A 21,873-nucleotide genomic window follows, 5' to 3' on the forward strand; every position below is an offset into this window, starting at 1 on the left:
ACAACCATATAAGAAACCGTAATATCCTTATCTAAACTTGAAAATGTTGGAATATTTTACCCTTCTTTATTTTTTCTCATCCATGGGATTGAATAATCGAAATTATTGTGTTTTTTGGTGCAAGATAACAGTTTTTTTTTTTCTTTCTTGATACTAAAGAGAGAGTGTGACCCACTACACCTTTTTATTTGACAGTCAGATTAATTTTTTGATTTGAATGATAGCCCACAAATATTAGTTCTGGGCCCAGTGAAAATGCACTCTCAAAGCAAGATTTTTATATTAATTAATATAGGTCATTTTCTTACCAAAATAATTGGGAGTAATAGATACGAAACAATGTCTAAACTGCAAATAATGTAGCTCCATTTAGAAACAGTCCAATCAAATTACTAAACATAATATCAATCATTCTACCCCACCCAAGGAAACTTGTATGCGACTTCAATTAGGTTTATAAACAGAATGTCACACGTATTATCCTCATCGCTTTTACGTGGCTTCTTGCATATAAATATCGAGAAAAAATAACGAGTGAGGGAATAAAGTCAGATCATGAATATAAGTCAAATTCCCTGAAATGATTGCATAGACAAACAAAGGGAAGGGGGAGCTGTTGAAGTGGATCAAATTCTGTTGTTCAACACCTCCCAATTATGATGGCCCCCACCCCATCGCAACAACAACCATTAACCATTCACGCCTTCTATCTAGCCAAAGAATCAGTTGTAAACATAAGTAACTTCGGATATCACAATGCAACGTCACAGATTATTATAGTACCAACCTCCCTCTGGTTCTTTAGTTGACCAAGGTGTAAGCCTAGCTGCCTGGTCCAGTTATATCCCATTACATAAAATGGTATAAATGCTGAAAAATGTTTTCACTAGCTACTTCTTTTGGTTTCTTGACAAACATTGGAATTTGGAAATCCTTTTCTACGTTTAGTTGATTTACTTGGCAAGCTATATCTGGTTCAACACAAGCATAGCTAATCATAGAACAAGAAAATGATGAAAGAACACTACTTTGGAAATCAATATTCACTTTTATCGCTCTATGTTTCCATAAACTAGAGTCCTACATATTTCTTACAGCTGAAGAGCTAAATCAGTATGATGACTACCTATTGAAGATGGTTGTTGATTATCACTATGAGGCTCTACTTGACGAGTACAGGTTGAAGAAGTTTGGTAAGTCATTTTGGCTCTAGAGGTCCCCTCACTACATGCACTCATCTGGTCAAGACGTGTTTTCAAATATGGCAGATCAAAAATAAATTGGGAAGCCTGTGGCACGGGTTGGTCTGATTTCAAAATTTGACCTGACTTGGATGAGCTCCAAACTCCATCACCAGGGCCTTGTGCAGCTATGGCTTGGTCATGACCTGCCAGATATTCCAAACTTGAGTTGTGCATGGAGTCCTTAGTTTGACTAAAACTTGACAGTCCATTCCTGCCCAAGGTTCGTAGAGGCCATGAAGACAGAGAAGCGTAACTGTTTTTCGATAAAGATTCCAACTCAGTTGACTTAATAAACTCAGAAGCTGAATCCAATAATTGTGCTTGATGATCAAAATTGCCCTTGTTCATTTCCAATGTTGTTGACTTGTTGCCCGTGTTTGGAAATTCAGCACCCAAGCAATTCAAATCTCCAGTACCAGCTGTGGAGGAATATGAACCAAATGGAAAATCCCAACTCCGATCCTCATAAATTTTGTTCTTGCCAAGAACATTGAGAAATTTCTTCTCATCACTGGCATGAACTTCCCCAACGTTGGCCTCTTTTCCTTTGCCAGCATCCCCCAAATTCATTGTGTCACAGGAGTTTTTTAAGAGAGATGGTTTCCCATAGTGGTGGTCCAGGAAATTCTGAGATGTTGGGGTTTTGCTTATGGTATTAAGAGTACTAGGCCCCCATTGGGCAGGGTTAGATGCCATGTCAGCATGACATTTTTGAGCTGGGAACCAATAATTGGAAGTCTGGTAATTGGATGTATCAGCTGACAGTCCAAGCAACTTTCGCTCAGCAATCATTTTGGCTGTTGGTCCCAAACCTTCAACAAATAGCATCAAGCTTTCTCTATAACCAATCTCCTGCTGACTCACCTACAACATAATAAAAATTTGTCAGCCTTCATGGTTGATTTGTGAACCACACAAAAATGAAAACTTAGTTGTTTTTTTTAGGGGGGCAAACGCCTAGAAGCTGGATGCATTTTTTCATGTCAGAATGCACCTTCTGCCCTCTTTGTCTAGACTCTTAGATAGTTGGGCTAAAGTTCTTGGCAGAACCCTCTTGGCATAAATGCATGAATTATGTGTTGTCCCACCAAAAGGTTAAAAATATAAATAAAGGTATGAATAAAGAAAGGGGAATCATGTAAAGCTAGTAGATTTGGACATCACTGGTATTTGGTAAAGGTGGCAGCCACCACATAAAGTAGGTTTCGTTAATACATGCATAACACATATTATTGGGCAACATGGGCTATCTATATCATTGGTCTCACGTATTTTCTAGTGCACATGAGGGCATATTATCTGTATCAAATAAAATCAACAAGTTTGGATTTGCAAGAGCTTACATGCTCAAGTGGTTTCAAAGAACTATAAATTGTTGAAAAATTTGATTCATTCTCATTGAGGAAAGACATCCAAGGTCTATATGTACAACGGCGGTCTACTTCAAAAGAGCTAAATCTTCTACCATCTTTTGCACCTGTCAGAAAAGAAAAGGCTATTAGGTTTCGACTTCAACTTCATTCAAGTAGTGCATGGACGTACAAATAACTGTTGAAGCATACAGAAGAGAAAATAAAAGGAAATCATAGCCAGAACTAAATTTTTAAGAAGTATTCCATTAGATATTTTAAAAAGCTTAAACCAATACAGTAAGAATTATTTAGTGCAAACAAAAAAAAAGAAGTTGGATTCTATGAAAAACCAGAACTGATGACAAATGTTGAAAATTTTAGTTGCAAAGTTGGTAAACAGCTAGGTGAACCAGTGATTATTCTGGAAGAACCATCAAGAATATTTCCTGAATGTCACCATAATAACAAAATAATCTACCCATACAAATAAGACGGCATTCTTAATACAAAGTTCTATCTAGTATCACTTAAAATGGAAGGACAAAAGAGTTGCTGATTAGAGTAATTTTAGGATTGTATATAATGCAAAAGATGACCCTTCAATTGCTTCCTGAAGTTCAGGGGCATGCTGACTAAAGTGAGGATAGAGATGTCTCAAAAAAAGGGATGTGCAATCACACTGGAAAAATTTGACACATTTGTTTGGGCAACAGCCAGCTACCATGTATTAGTGAATTTAACAACTTATAAAATTCAGTGAGTTAGGATGATTTCCATATATTCCAGATAAGAAAATCCTATATTTGGTCTTCTTTTCCTATTACTTATGACTCAGATATATAAACAAAGTCGGGAGGATCTTGCATCTACACAGATCCCATATATTACTTTTCCCATATATTTAATATTCTCACAAGAAATAATCACTTGCATCTACACAGATGCATATGAAATTTTAAGATTAGAATGTAGGAACAGATTTGCTCTCTTACCAAAAAGAAGTGCAGGATCTATTGCATCAAAACGAGTAGCAATACCAGAGCACTGAGAATTTAGTTGGAAACTTCTCCCCAGATTTGATGAATTGCGAAATGATGGTATTGTATTTGAGGATATATCAATCGTCATGCTACTGGATTTTACATTTGTGGGAAGCATAGGAAGAGAGGTCTTAATTGAACCCCCAGCTTCACTTTGGGGCCTCCTACCACTTCTTCTTCGTCTTCTTTTTGTATCTGAGAACTCCAATTCAAAATTCTCAGGATCAGTTTTCAGAACATGGAAAATCTTTGTAGCTAGTTCATGTATTGCGCGAGCCTGTAAAAATGAAGGGCTGTTGTTCAGCAGATGAAGAGAATCTAGATTTTATCATTGAAAAACTACTGCTACAGTTTTTTTGCAGAGATTAAATGATTATACCTGTCTGAAATAAATGGTAGCTGAAGAATTAAAATGCATCGCATTTTTAGGTATTAAAAATACATCATTCTGCAGAGAAGTCCAAACAATAACCAGTTAGATAATCAGATTTTCGTGCTGTTCTAATAATGCAACAGATGCACATCTTTAACAGCCAAATAAATTGATTTCTTCACACTTAATAAACTTGATCTTTATATTTTATCCTTCATGTCCAGGATTAAGTCCTGGATCATTAGAAAGGAATCCAAAGAAAAATAGAGAAACAAAGAATATCAATATTGTGTAAACAAATAGTTTACACAACCTCCAAGATCATATATAACAACCGTTGTAAATTTGAGCCCAAATTATCACCATATGATCATATGTAACAACTATTGTAAATTTGAGCCAGATTAGAAAGAATTATCACCATGTGATCATATAAAATTGTAATAAATTTGTGCAGAAATCAAAAAAGTGGAGTTAGAAACAAGAAAGTTGCAGTTCAATGTTTTATGACACTGAATGTTAGAAATCCTAAGATTATCTGACCTATGACTTTTTAAATTGAAACAGATAAGTTGACCCTGAATGAAGAAACAGATTAGTCTGAGCATTCTATTAAAGAGGATATGTCATGCATACTATTAGTAACTGTTCCCCAGTTGTATATGTCGTGCATACTTGGGTGACTCTTTTTTACTGTTTGAATAAGATTTTATTACTTTTCAAAAAAAAAAATTAGTAACTTTTTTTGAAACAGAGTAATGTATTTATGTTCTAAGTTTTGTAGATATCTTTGGTACAACAAGAGAAGGGCACTCTAGCAAGATCTGACACATTACAGAATACACACTTTCAGGAATATGATATCAAATAGCTGAATTTTTAAGTTTACAAACCCACAATTAGAGATGTTACCAGTTGATGTATGGTGAAAAAAGAAGAATGCCTTCCTATTCAATTCAGAGATGTAATTTTGAAGAAGCAAGCAAACCTCAAATTGTTCAAGACTTCTATACATTCCCTCATGAAGTTTAGCCCTCATAGTGCCAAAATCCATAGGCTCTTCAATGATTTCATAGTAATCTTCAGCCTTATAAGAACACAAATCTCCATCAATATATTGAACAAGAAGGGGAAATAGCAGTGTCCGTGATATAAGATGAGAGGAACTGATAAGCAAATACATACCTCATTTGGGTCAACTGGTTCAGCAAATATTTCATGTGTGTCTCTCCTAAATGTAAAAAGAATGCATTTCAATATAAGCAATGAATCAGGAATTTATAATAGAATCATTCTCATTTACCATAATTTATGATACTTCCTTGCTATATTTAATCAATTCAAAGACCTTTTCTCACCACCTTTAAGAATGCTCTAAAATATGAACACAAAGAAAGTAATAAAACAATAAGCACCTTTGTAAGACATCAAGAACAAGCTCAAGAATACGTTTTTCTGGCATCCATGGTGCAGATGGCATGCAGGATGGTTTATCTGATGCAAGAAGTGTCTATGTTATATATGAAGTTTCCATTGTCACAAACACTGAATTAAGTTAATGGTTCTACAATTCGCAATATCCATAAAGAAAAGGAGCTAACTGGTGTAGGTAGCGTGATCTTCATGTCTTGGGCTATCTTCACTCCGTGCAACAACTGGTTGATCTGACATAGAAACAAATGAATCACATAATTATAACACCATTGTGATAGAAACCCAAAAGTGCATAATTTACAATTCTAACTCCGGTGGAGCAAAAGGACTCACCACTATCAGTATGATGATCTTTGTAAATGGGTTTTGTGCCACCCTGCATGTCAGTTCAAATGGGATGATGAGAATAAAACTTGCAGAACATGGTGGGGGATTAATATTATCTTACACAACCAACTTTGAAGACCAAAAACAAGCACAGCATCATGGGAACCATGAACAACTAGTTACTTGGAACACAATTTCATTTTGTTTAGTCAGTTCATTGCATTAGCGTTAATGCTTTGTGAGTGATTGAAAATTAAAGTAATGTCAGAAAATAAGGAGGTGCTGAAATTAAAGTGGGATGTGTCAGTGCCTTTGAAATTGTAACTGGGTGAAAACTAATGCTCATATTATGATACACAGAAGAATGGGCATCAATTCTTATTGCAAATTAAGTATTTTTTTTTATAAATTTTTGTAGAGACGATAGGATTTGAACCTATGATGTCCACTCCACTCCACTCCATGATGATAACATCGGGCCAAGAAACCAAATGATCTTGGTGTAGGGAGGATTTGAATCAGGTCTCTCATTCAATCACAAAAAACTTTATAGTTGAGCCAAGTATTAGTAAATTTATGTTAACAGAAGCCGTGAAAGAAGAGACAATTATGGCATTGTGCAGATCGAAGTCATTAGTAACGGTTAACAGAAACGGGTACCACGTTTCGTTTAGACCCTTGCTTGTACTTTCACTTTCTCCTAAAAAACAAAAGCGCACCACAACAACAAAGTTGACATTTTGTGAACAGGAAAAGATATAATAACAATAATAAATGATACCCACATGGAAATGCAACCAACATGAAAAATTTGTTACACCATTGTTATTAATAATAAAATAAAATGTAAATAATGGGGGGGACAATACAAAAATAGGACCTTTTGTTGTTGTTGTTGTAGTGGTCGGGGTGAAAGAGAAGTAGAAGTTGAAGCAACATCTTGAAGTGGTTTGAGTCTTCTCTTCTTTGTGGCCCTTGTCCTTGTCGCTGGTCCCTGAGTCTGAGTCTGAGTCTGAGCCTGAGCCTGAGCATCACTTCCACTAAGTTTTGAGCTTTTGGAGTGAGAGTGTGAGACCCCAAAATTAGGGTGAGTCTCATTCACATTCACATTCACATTCTGGGCCTTGGACGCTGATATCCGCGGGCTCCTCCTGTGGCCCTCCCTCCATATTGGCTTTCTTAATTTTTTCCTACATTTGTATATTTTACACAAATATTAGGAACCCATTTTCAGATTTTGAAGAACAAAATGAAGAATGGCTTCTGAGAAGTAAACTCACCTGGACATTGGTAGGGATTGCAGAGAAGGACGAGACAGCAGTGATCGTTTTAGCTATTCAGTTATATAGAAAATAGAGGAAATGAGGAATGTGATGTGAGAGAGAGAGAGAGAAAACATGATTCAGGTACAGCTAAGCAAATGGAAATGGAAATGGAAATGGATGTGGCTTGGTTTGGTTTCTGTTTAAGGAGATATGAAAAATCCCAGACTAGGAAATAACATTAAAAGTAAAACCTCAAAATAATAAAAAATAAAGTTTGGTTTTTTATTATTATTATTTTATTTGGCTTCCAATTATAACAATGTGAGAGTATAATGGAGGAAGGGGAGGTGTGGTTACTGGTTACTGGTTAGATTAGAAGGAGGAAGAGTTATGACTTAAGAGAGAGAGAGAGAGAGTAGCATCATTCATCACCTTTACTTGCCCCAGAAACCCACTGGGGTTCACATGAGAATTTCAGAATTAATATTGACTCACAATTACTTTTTTTTTTTTAAAGAAAAGAGTAACAATGGGCTTCTTATACTACTTCAGTGGTGTAGATTAGACTGAAGATGGGCTGGACTCATGAAGGCCCAAATGAATTCTGCATCAAACATTGTTAAGTTAAAAAGGATGGTCCATTTCAATCCGACAAATTAGTAATAATTAGAGTAACGGTGTAACAAACAACTTTTGTCAGTTTACCGATTCTTATGGACGACAACTCTTTTGTACCTATCTTTTTACCAAAATTTTGATTATCTACTTGCTTACTTTTTCATAAATTTCTTAGTAATTTTTGTAATACTATTCACTATGCCATATAAGGATTGTGACCAAAAAAAAAAAAAAATTGTAACACACAAATTGTGTCCACGTATTTTTTCCTGGCAAGACCTAACCTCAATTGGAACTTGGAAGGTAAAGTAAGCAGAGGAAGAAAGAAAGAAAAAAAAGTGAATTGCGTTGTCTTTGCTATGCAATGACTTTAAGTCCTGAAAGTCTCCATTAAATTCCAAACTAAAAAAAGTAGTAATCGTAGTAGTATATTAGGAGTATTTTTTGTAGGTACCAATTAGTAAAGTTTTTAATAGTTCAATACCCACCTACATCAAAAATCAATTAATGTGTTAGTTTGATAATTAAATAAGTAAGGAAACGCTACGCGTCCAAACTTTCTTTTAAAAAAAAAATTAGAAGTAATTTTGTTTTGTTTTGTAAAGTAGTGAGAATTGTGAAATTGAAGAGGTCCACTTTTTTGGTTTGAGCGAGGAATAGGAATAGCATCCAAAGACTTTTTAAAAAGTCTTTTCTTTGTTCAAATCAATCTGATGACCCTATTATGTCATTTGCTTGGTAATTTCATTCCTGGCTTTTTCTCTGTATTGAAGCTGAAGAGTGAAGACTGAAAGACCCATCTTCATCGATAAAGATTAAGACCCTTTTGGCGTCTAATTCAGAGGAGAACCCACCCAACCACCCACATGTGCTAATTTCTCTAAGATCTCATTCCTCTTTCTCGTTTTCCTGGTAATCATTTACTACCGCTTCATCCTTGGTTTTTTATGCAATTGTATATTCATCAATCATGATTTTGCATCTGGGTTTTTCTTAAATTTTCTTATCTCTTTCGAATTTTAACTTGTAGATTGATTTTATCTATTTTTTAAAAGCACATCCCCAATTGGCAACTTAAAAGTTTCACCTTTTCTCTTTGCGTGTTTAGTTGGTATCAAAATTATTGTGAATTTGGTCTCAATTAGTTTGGTTTTGCCGCAGACAAATTAGGAAGTAGCATAGAAACACAGCCAATTGGGTTTCATAATACTTCACAGCTTTAGGTGAATGAACTTGTAATTGTAAAAGACAGGTTGTCATAATGTGATTCTTTTCTTATACTACTTGGAAATGCCTTTGGTGGAGAGTCACTTGAGATTGCTTAGTCATGTTCATAGGAATGCGAGAGAAAAAGTGAGTTTAATTCAAGTTGAGGGAACCAAAAAAGGTAGGTGAAGATAGAATTAGTAAAATAGGATGTGTCAATTAAGGAAGTAACAAAGAGTATGACTTCGTATAGAATGGAGTGGTGGATAAGAATACAGTAGCCAACGCTAATTAGTCTGTTAAGGATTCGTAGCTGACCCACAATTTTTGGTACTAATGCTTGGTTGTTGTATGGGTTATAGAGTCCGCCATGAAAGGGTTAATGAAAGAGAGTGGAAGCATGGAATTGGGAAGTTCATTGTCTCTAGAGGGAAAGAGGAAGATGGTTAATGGAAAGGGTGGACAAAAATTTCCAATTTTTTTAAAATATTTATATGATAATGAAAACATTATGTTTGGGGAATTGCCCTTCTCGGTAATTTTTATTACTCATTTGTTTCCGCTCATAGTTATGCTTATGTTGCCTGTCATTGACACAGCGCTATTAGTCTTCATTGCACTTCGATTATTTGTCACCATTTTTTTAAAAAAAAAAACTTATGGTCTTTGGTCCAGTTTCAAATGGATGCAGACACACCAAGAATCCCAGAACAGTTGCCTCAGTCCAATGCCCATGGCCGCATTAATAGTGGTTTTGTTGACCATTCTGTCCAACCTGCAGCATGTGGTTTATGCCAAAGAATCCTTTCTCCTGAAAATGCGGCAAGTGGTGACCTCCAGACCATTGGTATATGTGGGGACTGTAAATTCTTAATTCTTGAAGATCATTGGACCCCTAGGCAAGACTCATATCAGCGTAGGGCATCTAGAGGAAGAAGAACCAGGTACAGCAGTTCTGAGTCTGTTGAATATCACTTCTCACAAGAACTTTCACATGTAATTAACCAGGCTAGCCAAAACCAATCAAGTGTCTCTGGGTATGAGGATCAACCTTCAGATGGTGATGCTTCGGTTAGGTTATTGCAGCACTCAAGTTCCCGCTCTACCCCAAGTGGATCTAGAATATGGCGGCGACTACTCTCTGATACTGAAAGTGATGGTTTTGATCATCCGGACTCCCTTTATGGGGAGAGTGAATCAAATGTCAGTTTTGGTCAGTACAGGGTTTTTCATGGTGAGAGTGATGCGATTTCTTTTAGTGCCTATGGAGGGGATTCTGATGCTTCTGTAGATGGACATAGTTTCCTGGACCGTGAAATGTCTGTTCAACCAGATGATGGCAGCGATTTTGAAAGTGATTCTGATATTGATCCTATGCATGCTGGCCTTGACCAATGGGACTCTGAAGAAGACGAAGACGAAGATGAAGAAGAAGAAGAAGAAGAAGAGGAAGAAGAAGAAGAAGAAGGAGAGGGAGAAGGAGAAGGAGAAGAAGAAGAAGGTGAGTGGGAAGAAGCTGATGCTGAAGATGATGCAGAAGCATTAACTGAATATGAATATCAAACTTTTTTCACTTCTGAGGCTCCGACTTGGAGAGGCAGGCAAGGTTCACAAACATTTATTCATACCATCTTTGCTAACTCAGAGGAAGAAGAGTTACCGCCTTATGTCAGGAATTCTGGGGATTATCTTGATGCAAGAGGCTTTGAAGAACTGCTTGTACATCTTGCTGAGACTGAAAGCTCTAGACGAGGAGCACCTCCTGCAGCCGTGTCTTTTGTAAATAGTCTGCCTCGTGTAGTCATTAATGAGGAGCATCAGAAGCATGAAGGCTTAGCATGTGCAATATGCAAGGAAGTTCTACCCATTGGCACCGAAGTAAATCAGCTTCCCTGCTTTCACCTCTATCACCCTTCATGTATCTTGCCGTGGTTGAGCACACGAAATTCATGTCCCCTTTGTCGGTATGAGCTTCCTACTGATGACAAAGATTATGAAGAGGGGAAGCAGAACAATAGTGGTGGAGTGGGAATCCATGAAATCCAGCAGGAAAATGTCAGTGACGACGATTCCTCTGTTGTCTTTGATGAAGCTGAATCAGATGAAGAGCGTGAACTTAATCAAGGCAGAACAGAGCAGAGAGAACTGCTACATGTGGATCCTGCTACTAATAGCTCTGGTCGGGAGGGTGGTAGGGGGAGATGGTTTTTTCTTGCTGCTGCTCCTATTGTCGGTCTCATGGGCATTGTGCTCGTGTTGTGGTTAGGCAATCCTCTGATTCAAAGAAGAGAGCCCACAAACCAATGCAGCTTTGTTGATCCTGGCCATCATCAAATTCACATTTCTACCTCCTCACCCACCCAAAGGGAGAATAGGAGTAGGAGATGGTGGTCATTTTTCTAGGAAGCTCTTTGCTACTGGTAAATATATCAATTGTTTTTGCATTATGCATTGCAGTTTGTGCTATTGACCTGAAGGACATATTCAGGCTGTTGTGCTTTAACTTTTCAATTAGTGGATGTACATCGTGGTTTGACAAATCTTTGGTGTTACTTTGGAGCCTGTTTGGCACCCTTTACCCCCGCATGCCTCCTTGTACAAAAAAGAGAGGTGAATTCCCTTAACTTTTAAATGGTGTACTGTGTGCACGGCACCTGGATATTTCTTCTACGATACCTAGTAGCCAACTATTGAGATGTGAAGTTGATTTGAGTCTCTAAAAGCATACAATGGTTGCCCAAACTTGCACGCTGTTTACACAGCCAACATTATTAGTGTATTATCTTCCTCAACTTCAGTCCCTGCTTGCTCCTATCAATTCATCAACTGCTTCTTGTAACTTGAACACTACAAGCTAGTTCCTTTAATAATGTTTGAATTATTATAAAATAATAATAATGTTTGAATTTGCTGACCATCTTTCATAGCATCTCTTTTCTCAACTTTGTGGTCTTTCACTAGTAGTCTTGGAAAAAGCAACTCTAACACTATTTGGATGGAGGAGAAAAGGGGAGTAGAGAGAAGAAGATGAGGAGGGTTTAATGACTTTGTTTAGATGTTCTTTCAAATGGGGTTTGAGGGGATTTGGAAGGATATATTCTCTCTCCAATCCAAACCCCGCATTTGTAACTCATCCAATTTATATCTATTTCTGCAATATTAGTAAAAAAGGGTCATAATTATCAATTATGTGCTCCTTCCCATCCCAGCTTTTCTTCCTATTTAATTTCTAAAACATTCAAAGAAAGAGGATTGGAAAATTTCATTCCCCTCAATTTTTAAAACATCCAAAAAAGGGCATCCAAAAAAGGGTAAGAGAGATATCCATTTCCCTCTCCTCTCCTCTCCTCTCCTCTCCTTTTCTCACTTACCCTCTATCTCTTATCTTTCCAAACTTCCAAACACACTCTAACTGGGTTTCATGGAGAGCCAATGATTTGTTGATGGTTGATGCTATATTTGTTGAGTGATAGTTTGTTAAACAAAGTGAGCACTCAGTCCTGTTATGTTATCCCATAAAAGTTCTGTTTCATCAGTCGCAGAAAACAAAATGCAACAAGGATGAGTTTATCGTAACACTCAAGTGACAACGGATTAAGTGGATCCAATATTTATGTTTAGCCTTTTTCTTTGTGTTAATTTATTTTGTGAACACGGAAAAGAAAAAGAATAGTAATTACTATCAAGAGGGGGCATAATCACGTCTTCCATTACAAGCAAAAGAACTTCCAAGTTTGCAACTAACTAATTTAGCTATTGACATTGATTATATGGATATAGATAGAAAAACCACAGTGGAATATTTGGCCTCGCGACACAGCTTGCTGCAGTTTTAGAATAGAATGTTGAGGTAGAGAACAATCCATCCAGACATTGATATGATAGCAAAAATATGAACCCAGAAGAGGACTGCAGCTGCTTCCCTACCACAACCTCTTAAATTGGCGACAGCACCTACAGACAAGGAATATGTTAATAAGAAAACCAGGTTTTCCTGTTCATATTGCTGCTCAAAGATTATATATTAAGACACCGAAATGCAATCTTTAATTAAAGCCTAATATTCTTAATTTTGGTTCCAATCCTTATTTTATTGATAGATAAAGTTTTCCTCCTAACAGATTGGGAGGAATCTTCTTCAACTCATTATGTGGCAATAGGGACGGAACCAGGATTTGAGCCTAGGGGGGGCCAAAGCATGAACAAAAAAAATTTTCATGTGACATGGTTTATTAAAAAAAAATCATGGTAGACAAAAAATTGCGCTTTGTTACCTAAATATTTAAGTCAAGAAGGATATAATATGAACCAAAAAAGTTAAAAAGTTACAACATGATATTCTAACCTTTTTCGAAGAAGAAGAGGATTTCGGATCTCCAGATTTTGAGTAATTGGAATTAATATGTTGATTTTATCATGTTGACCACTCACAAATATGATAATCCCATATTTTTGGATGCAACTGAAAATTACACTAATAAAGTTTTTCAAAACATTGTTTGAGAATTTTAAAAAATTGGGATATCAATATTAAGAGTTGGCAATGTTATGTCATCAATATTGGCTTCTAAAAGAATTTTGCATTATATCTTTTGAAAAAAATATAAATATTGTAATTCACTTTCTCATAGTTTATTAATCAATTAAAAAAGTCATAAAAATTGTTGTAACCCCGTAAGGGAACTTTTTTTTCTATGAGATTTTTTTGGTTATGAATTATTGAATTATGATATTGGTGATTTGGGGATTTTTTGTTCATCCTATATACTATTTAAATTTTTCAAAAAATTTTGGGGGGGGGGGGGGGACTGTGTGGCAATTCATAAAACTATTCGTGTTTATTAAAATTGTATGATTCATTAAATTATTTTAAAGTCACATGACTCGTTAAAAATGTCATGTGACTACAAGTATATTTGAATTAGTGGTTGGAATCATCGCGTAAAAGGTTGGAGAAATTTCCTTCAAATTAGTTTGGAGGTAAACTATATCCTTGATCAATTGTTTAGCAGTTTGGAGAAAAGAGAAATATCAATTGTGTTAATTTCCAGCATCCCAGAAATGGTTTGATTGTCAAACTAATTCTTGGTTGCTCAAAATGTCTCCAGAAGCGATAGGTGTCTATATTTTGCAAAATTTTTGTGCCTGTTCTCAAAAATTTGTTGAGGGATGTGTCTAGAGAAGAGAATTGGGCAATACCAGCAAGGACAGATGTCGGCATTGTGTGCTGAAGAAGTAGGACAAATCTGAACATCTTATCACCGGCTGGGAGGAAACCAAGCTTATCAGCCAACATGACAATGCCAAGTCCTGCAGGAGGCACCAAAACTAACCGCGCAAAAATAATAGCAGCAGTTGTCCGTAGACCAAGCTTTGAACTTCCAGGTCCTGCAAGTAACACATTACACAGCTTTACACAAGGTCCAACCTTGATAATAAGCAGAATGAAGCCACAGGAGTAGATTAGAGGAAACACGATCAGCATAAAGTCAACTCACCATCAACAAGGTTGCCTCCTAATGCCAACAGGATGCATGGAATCATGGCCTCCCTGACAATCACAAGTATTCTTAATAAAATAAAGACTAATAAGAGATTTAAAAACAACAGTTCACTAGTTCAGTCACAGCATATTCAATCTACAATAAATTCTAATAAAAAAAATTTGAAAGAGAGAAAATAAATGAATAGACAAACGACAAAAGCCTTCCAAATTTGACAAGATTTGAAATTTTGATTTATAAATTCCATGCTAGCTGGCATTAGATATTTCAACCATGTGATGTACAAATTTTTAGAGTATTCCATTCTAGCTTTAAAGCTTATGGATTTTAAATCAAAGGCAAGTGATTAATAATCACAAGGGTAGCAATTACACCAGAAATTCAAACCCAAAATAATATAAGTAACAAATTAATTCCAATTTGTAAATGAGATATTTAAAAGCTGAGATATACATAAATAAGCTTCATTTCCAAAGACTTCCTCTGAGATCATGTTTCAGACGCAGTGGAAGATGTTACAATGAATATACATTTCACACACATTCTACATTATCATCATTATTTAAGCTTTCTAGGAAATTTAATGTGCATTTAAAAAGCATATCTGACCCAAAGTAATCAACACCATGCCTCTTTGAGATCCTCAATTTTTTTTGGGAAAAGCATTAATAGTATCATTCAATAGAAATAACCTATAATTTTTAACACTATCAGGTCAGAACTCATAGTGCTTACAAGCTTCTCTAAACAAAAAATGAAGAACATATCAACTTACTAAAACAACTAGAAATAGTAAGCATACCCAAGAATAATGCAACTGTCAGTGAAGAAAAAAAAAGGAGCATCTGCTGTGAAGATCAGTTGCTTAAAAAATGGTACCGCACCAAGTAACATGGCTAGAATCTGCATCAAAATGTGAATACCATTTATTAGAGCAGGTATATATCCAATTAGCTTGATCTTGCATTCAAACACCTTAGTTTTCTTGTATCTTATAATGTGTAAAACATCAGAAATTTCTTCTTAGATTAAGTAGGGAAATCAAAAGCTATCAAATAGAAAGGACTCAATTAAGAATTTTTTGAATGCAACTGAAAAATGTAAGATTTCCATCAACCTACTGAAGAGGTAAAGTTAACCAGATAAAGTTCTATAAGTAGAAACTTACGGAAGCGATGATAGGTGGCTGAAGTATTTGCTTCAGCTTCAACTTCTCATACAGGAAAAAAAGTAAACCTTTAAACTGCATCAAATATGAAGATGTAAACTTTCAGTCCAACAAATAAAATATATTCAATTAGAAAAGAGGTAATTAGATTCCTGATTTTAGAAACTACCAAAAAATATCAGATTCTAAATTCTAATAGTTGGATGACCCATGTTATGTGACCCACAGCAGCAGTACAAAAAGGGGCGATGTATATAGTTACAAAATGTGATGTTCATGTTACCAACATCTTTTCACTATCCTAACTAGCAAAGAGACATAAATTTGTTTTCAACGAAGTTATATTGACATTGCACATAGTGCAGAGCTAGATGTCACTGAAGAGGATGATTGTGATCCGCCCATTCAGTCATCATTTAGTTTATAATAAAATATATACATACTCATTAATACACATAATAGGAGGATGACTCTTTCCTTTGGCCATTTTTTTAAGCTGTTACCTATATATGAAAAACAGATAAATTTTGAATATATATATATCATTGCTAGTCCTTAATTTTGGCCAAATGATTAAATTCATCATTTCATATCAACTTAAACTTTTGGGACAAGTGGTAGTTTATTATGGTATTAGTGCAGCTAGTCCTGAGTTCAAACTCTATATCCGCTTTGCCTCCCATTTAAAACTAAAATTCCATGTGTTAGGCCCCACTTGTTGAGGGGAGTCTAGGACTATATGTGAGGGAAGTGTTAGAATAGTGATTAAATGATTAAGATCACCTTTTCGTATCGACTATAGAGTTTTTAAGATAAGTGGTATTCTATCACCATGCCTATTATAATAAATCATCTACATACAGATGAAGTTCTATAATTTTACATCAGCAGAGAAATAAGATGATAATTTAATATTCCAAAGTCATTACTTTGTCACCAAAGACACATGAAAGGAGCAGCTTTAGATACTAAGGGAAACACTTTTCAAGAGCAATTATTGTTGCTGTGGCAACACACTTCCTAACACTTACAGTCGTCGATGAATATCTATTAGTTCTCACCTTTCCTTTCCCTGAAGCAGTTGGCTCATGCTCTTCCTTTGGATTGGCTGATGCTGCCTCCTCGTGTGTAAGCAATGGAAGTTGCTCAGCTGTGGCTTCCTTTGGAGGGTCCTTGATGGGAAGATTTCCATCCTCAATGTCAAAGGTACCTCCGGGAGGAGGCGCCAACATCTGAAACACATATGTGTATAAGATGATGGCGCCAACCTAACATACATTATATATATACACAATCTTTAGTGCGTGGTAATGATGAAACTTATAGAAAACTAAATATTGAGGGATAGATGAAAAAATGCTTATATATTTAAAAAAATGTGGCTTTCTAATCCACATATTTGAAGCTTGAATAACAATAATCAAAGCTTTAGTGATCAAGTAAGAACTGCTGGAAACCTACCCACTGGCCGAATGAAATATAGGCAGTCCCATCTGTGCTACATTTTTCTGAGTCACCAAAAGGATTAGATTTGTCTCTGCATAGAGCCGCAATCAATACAAGTGGTACGTTCCCAATATTGCCTGTATTCAATGTCAATACACAGAATTCAAGATAAAGCAATATGTACAAAGCAGAAAGCCAAAGTAGGCAGAGTCGTTTATATAGATATATCAGAGTACAATGTTGGAATCCATCAAGTGTAAGTGGAATATGTCATACAAAAATAATGATAATCTATTCAGGTTAGGTAATATATGTCCATCCAGATTCCAGAGTAAAGTTGAAAAATTCAATATCAATGCAAATTAACAATGAGTTTGTCATTTTATTTTTTTTTCTTTTTTGAGCAAATAAACAGGTCTGCCTATGTAGAGGCACATTTATAAAGCCGGTGGTTCCTCTTATCTCACTCTCTTACCTACTTTCCTAACTTACTCTATAATATCTTTCATTAAACATAATTTCAGAATATCTTTGTTCACAGACTTAAGTTCACACTAGAAAGGCTCATAGTCAATACAAATAAGTATCCACTAAGTCCAATAATCAGATATGATTCTTTAACTCATCATTTAAGACTCAATTACAACCCATCTATATCTGAGTAGAACTAAATTGGAATGTCAATCCCAAAAGCTTTAAATGAACTTCGAATAATAACAGCCTGCAGAAAATGTGATTCATGTATATGAATGTTCTAGATGCAGTGGCTCACCAATTCCAATTTGTATGATTGAAAACTTGAAAAAAGGGTATGGTGGACGGACAAGCGATGCAACAATGAAACCTATTAAGGATCCTGACATGCTACCCAGAATAACATTCATAGGAATAAACCACCTGCAAATGAATGAAATTGTAATTAAAAAGAAAGAAAAAAAAAAAAAATCATTGTGGTGCTTTGAAAACATAGATTGAAAAGTACAATTGTTACCATTCAAGCATTTTCTCAATGGTGATAGCTTGACCAAGTTGAGAGAATATCAAACATGGAAGTAAAAGTGAAAAGACCAGCTGCATTACACAAGTAGTGGGAACAATGAATTATGGTTTTCAAATTTGCTGATAGGTAAATCTAAGTTGCAGAGTAAGTTAATAATAAGTGAGTCTCAGCATGACATATTCAACAACAACAACAAGCATTAGTCTCGAAATTTTGGGGTTGATGAGTATTACCCCATTTAAAAGTTTCCTTCCACTAGCAGGCAAAATGTTGACATATTTGGAAGCCATAAGGAATCCCAAAAAGCACATTGTGAAGACCTTTGCTATCGGCAACACCGCGATTTTAATAGTCCCTAAAAGAGACTCTCCGGCCACTCCCACCCCGGCTTCTGCAGCCGCCTGATTCACCATCGCCACCGCCGATAAAAACCTCTCCATACCGTCTACCTAACAAAACACACACCCCTCCGTGGCACATTCACCGGAGACTAATTAACAACTACTCGCAGCTTCCCTCATAAAAATCTTCACCATTCAAAAACCCAAAAAAGCCTGTCATCAAATTCCAGAAACACTATACATCAGTAAACAATAAATTCAAAGAACCAAACAAGGAAAAAAAACCAAAAAAAAAAAAAAATTGAATGAATTCACTGTTATTTTTTCAAAGAAGAACAATAAAAGAGTATTGTAAAGGAATTTGGAGCTGGAAAGAAAATACAAAAATACAGTATAAAAAGAGGAAATACAGTTAGATCGGTGGCAATTCACGTGTATAATCTGAATCCAACGAGAATAGCATAGAATTTAAAATACGAAAAATATGAAAGGAAAAGGCATAGAAGATAGAAACAAAGGAAGAGAATGTTTACACGTATTGAAATCCCAAGTAGCTTCCAAACACTTTCTTCTTCAACTCGAATCAATCCACACAAATCTGTTAAGCTTCCCCTTCTTTTGTTTTTCGTTTTTCTTTCAAAGAAAGAAGCGACTTCTTAGTTGCCTCTAAAATCCGATAAATCAAAATCAGTTGCTTTGGTTTTTTTATTTTTTGTTATCACTTTGTCACCTTCCAATCAAAGTTTTTTTTTATTTGGTATTTGGTTTTTGGTTTTTATGAGAATGAGAACCGTGACCGTGACTCTAATATAGGTTGGGGATTTAGTTACCAGGGATACCCTTGCCGCTATGGGAGTAATTGTCGAATTTACCCTTTGGTTTAATACTTGTCTGGTATTCCGTACGAACGGAAATTTCCTCGGGTGTCGTATTCACACTTTTTTTCCCGGTTCTCAAAATCCCAAAATCCACCAACATATTTTGGTGCATTTACTGCCTCCCACGTGTCCTTTCCCTCTATTTATTTATTTTTTTACATATTTTTTTATAATAACAATGCACTAGTAGTAGTAGGAATCAAGAAAACTCGAAACCATGTTCGTAATCTTGTTGATTTTGAACTTTCTATAATTTAATTCAAACGATAATACTAAAAATAAGATGACCTCATTCTAGAAATCCTAATCAAAGGATTTTTTTTTTTTTTTTTGGAAAATAAATTATTTTGGAGTATTTGGTTGTGTTTTTAAAAATACTGCAAAAAATATTTTCGATTGTTTGTTTACATTCCTAAAAATGCTATGAAAAATATATTTTCTACTATTTTCTTACATTTTCTCATCTTCCAAACACATATATAATATAAAGAAGGAAAAATTTAGATTAAAAAAAATCATGATCAATGTGGTGGGCAGTGGTCGCCAGTGGTAATGGTTGCGGTCAGCCACTAGAGAGTAGAGACCAAAGACGTTCGTAGTGGGTGAGGGTGAAAGTTTGATTGATAAGTTTTGGGTAAAGTAGAGAATGAAAGAGTAAATTAATTTCAGTCATAAGTGTCGTTATTTTACAATTAATTGAAAAATAATTTTCGATTGACCAATATTTTCTATCATTTCAGATGCCCATAAATGCAAACAATATTTTTCAAATATTCATTTTTTTCGAACCAAACACGGCCTAAGTTCAAAGGCACTCACATATATATATATATATATATATATATTTATTTATTTATTGTGATTTAATAAAAGTAATATTAACAATGACTCAAAGATGTTTCAACTTCCAATTAAAACTTATCAGGTCTCTAATTAGAAAAAAAAAATTGCGTTCCTAACATATTTTTGTTAAATGTTATTTTTCCTTTATTTTATTATGGCTTTTTTCCTTTATTTATTTATTTTGCCCACGAATAAATTAAAAATGTTAAACGTTCAACTTCATTTTTTCTTTTATCAGAATGTCGACTTCCTTCTTATTCTTCTTCCCTTTTTTTTTTTTTTTAATTCAAAATGTTCAACTGATGGAATGAGAATATTACATCTGGACAAGTCATAAGATTAAAGATTCACCATGAAGAGTTCATTCCCAAACATAAATATTCGAGGTGTGATTATTTTAGTATTCAGAGAAGGTATCAATGGCCTTGACTGACACATATGCATGAAATTAATGTGAAATTACGAACCATTTAATTCAACTTTTGGATCTAACATTTATTAATTTTTCATTGCAAATCTTGGTTAACCCAGAGCATGCATCACTTCCCACCATTTATATGTGCTGGCAAGTGAGAATGTTAGATAGTATTTCACCTATAATTATATAATAATAATAAAATTAGAACCAAACCAACACTGGAAGCAGGACACATGATTAAAAAAATTGAAGCAATGCATAACAACCCAGCTGAACCTTTCGGTCTCAATTGACTGAGCCTTGAAAAGTGGTTTGACTGTAAGGTAGGGTGAGGTTTGAAAAGCGATTGTGTCAATCAGCTAACTAATTTCAAAAGCTAAAATTATTGGATGATATTTTTAATTTAATAATTTGTTCCTTTTTTCTTATTTTTCCCTCATTTTTCATACATTCTATTTCAGGATAGAGTAGCTCTTTTTTCCTAGCTAGCCTTAATGTCTACTGTTTCTATTTACATCATTAGAAATAATTAGAGTCGTCACGTTTTACAATATTACATCATTAGAAATTATTGCTTCACATATATAATGTCTTTTCAATTTGTAGCTAGAATTTCTATTTTTGACAAGATGATGACAATTAAGGTCCGTTTGGATTGAACTTATTTTGCTGAAACTGAAAACATTGTAGCAAAATAATTTTTAAATGTGTGAATAGTATCGTGAGACTCATTTTTAATGAAAAAGTTGCTAAAAAGTAAAGTTTGTAGAACTCGTGAACAGTGCATAAGTACACAGTTCACTGCTGAAAAGTCAAAACATACTGCTGGAAAAAAAGAAGAAAAAAAAAGGAAAGAAACGCAAACGTAGATCCGCAAATGCAGATCCAAATGGATACTTAGTATCCATGTGGAGTAGAAATAAACATCGATAATCGAACCTGTCTTAGAAAACAAAAGAAAATGAATGCTGATAATGGAACAAGTTGCAATTCAAAAAAAAAAAAAAAACCCTACTTTAATGAAGTAATATTGAAAAGGAAATTAAGCGGTAATAGTAAAACTCCCCCTTGCTGTTATTCCCATTTATTAAAAGAGTGGAAATTAAGAGAGATGCTAATTGCTATCGTACTTTGAAGATGGTAGGCTAGCTTTTTCTTTTTTGAGATAGATATATTATTAGGCTAGCTAATATTCCATTTTCCATATATATCATAAAATTTTTTAAAAAAAGACAACTTTTTTTTTTGAGGGGATTTAAAAAAATAGAAAAAGAAAAAAGAAAAGACTAGCTAATAAGAAAGCAGAGTTTACAGTTTGAAAGTTAGAGTAAATAATAAAGTAAAGGTTCTTGCTTTTGAAAGCACTCAAAATTAATATAAGTCACTTTTGATGGGGTATGGAACAGATTGTGACTT

At 34.9% G+C, this 21,873-nt stretch overlaps 3 protein-coding genes across 3 annotated transcripts; 1 reads left to right on the forward strand and 2 right to left on the reverse strand.

Moving 5' to 3' along the window:
- Positions 1–358: 358 nt before the first annotated feature.
- Positions 359–7,508, reverse strand: LOC126692600 (uncharacterized). The gene is made up of 11 exons (XM_050388266.1): positions 7,051–7,508; positions 6,651–6,960; positions 5,777–5,819; positions 5,611–5,673; positions 5,425–5,503; positions 5,195–5,240; positions 4,998–5,096; positions 4,016–4,084; positions 3,589–3,913; positions 2,588–2,721; positions 359–2,108 (listed from the first exon to the last, which is right to left on the reverse strand). The coding sequence occupies exons 1-11, from the start codon at positions 7,056–7,058 to the stop codon at positions 1,092–1,094; spliced, it is 2,193 nt and encodes a 730-aa protein (XP_050244223.1). The 5' UTR covers positions 7,059–7,508; the 3' UTR covers positions 359–1,091.
- A 746-nt stretch (positions 7,509–8,254) lies between these two features.
- Positions 8,255–11,399, forward strand: LOC126692601 (uncharacterized). Its single transcript, XM_050388267.1, has 2 exons — positions 8,255–8,565; positions 9,535–11,399. The coding sequence occupies exon 2, from the start codon at positions 9,541–9,543 to the stop codon at positions 11,260–11,262; it is 1,722 nt and encodes a 573-aa protein (XP_050244224.1). The 5' UTR covers positions 8,255–8,565; positions 9,535–9,540; the 3' UTR covers positions 11,263–11,399.
- A 1,121-nt stretch (positions 11,400–12,520) lies between these two features.
- Positions 12,521–19,097, reverse strand: LOC126692602 (protein PIN-LIKES 6). Its single transcript, XM_050388268.1, has 11 exons — positions 18,852–19,097; positions 18,211–18,531; positions 17,969–18,048; positions 17,750–17,874; positions 16,993–17,114; positions 16,593–16,799; positions 15,532–15,606; positions 15,166–15,266; positions 14,358–14,410; positions 14,059–14,247; positions 12,521–12,813 (listed from the first exon to the last, which is right to left on the reverse strand). Exons 2-11 carry the CDS (start codon positions 18,415–18,417, stop codon positions 12,692–12,694), a joined length of 1,281 nt encoding a protein of 426 aa, XP_050244225.1. The 5' UTR covers positions 18,418–18,531; positions 18,852–19,097; the 3' UTR covers positions 12,521–12,691.
- Between the last annotated feature and the right edge of the window lie 2,776 nt (positions 19,098–21,873).

Source organism: Quercus robur, chromosome 7, assembly GCF_932294415.1.
Source record: "Quercus robur chromosome 7, dhQueRobu3.1, whole genome shotgun sequence".
Taxonomy (NCBI): Eukaryota; Viridiplantae; Streptophyta; class Magnoliopsida; order Fagales; family Fagaceae; genus Quercus; species Quercus robur.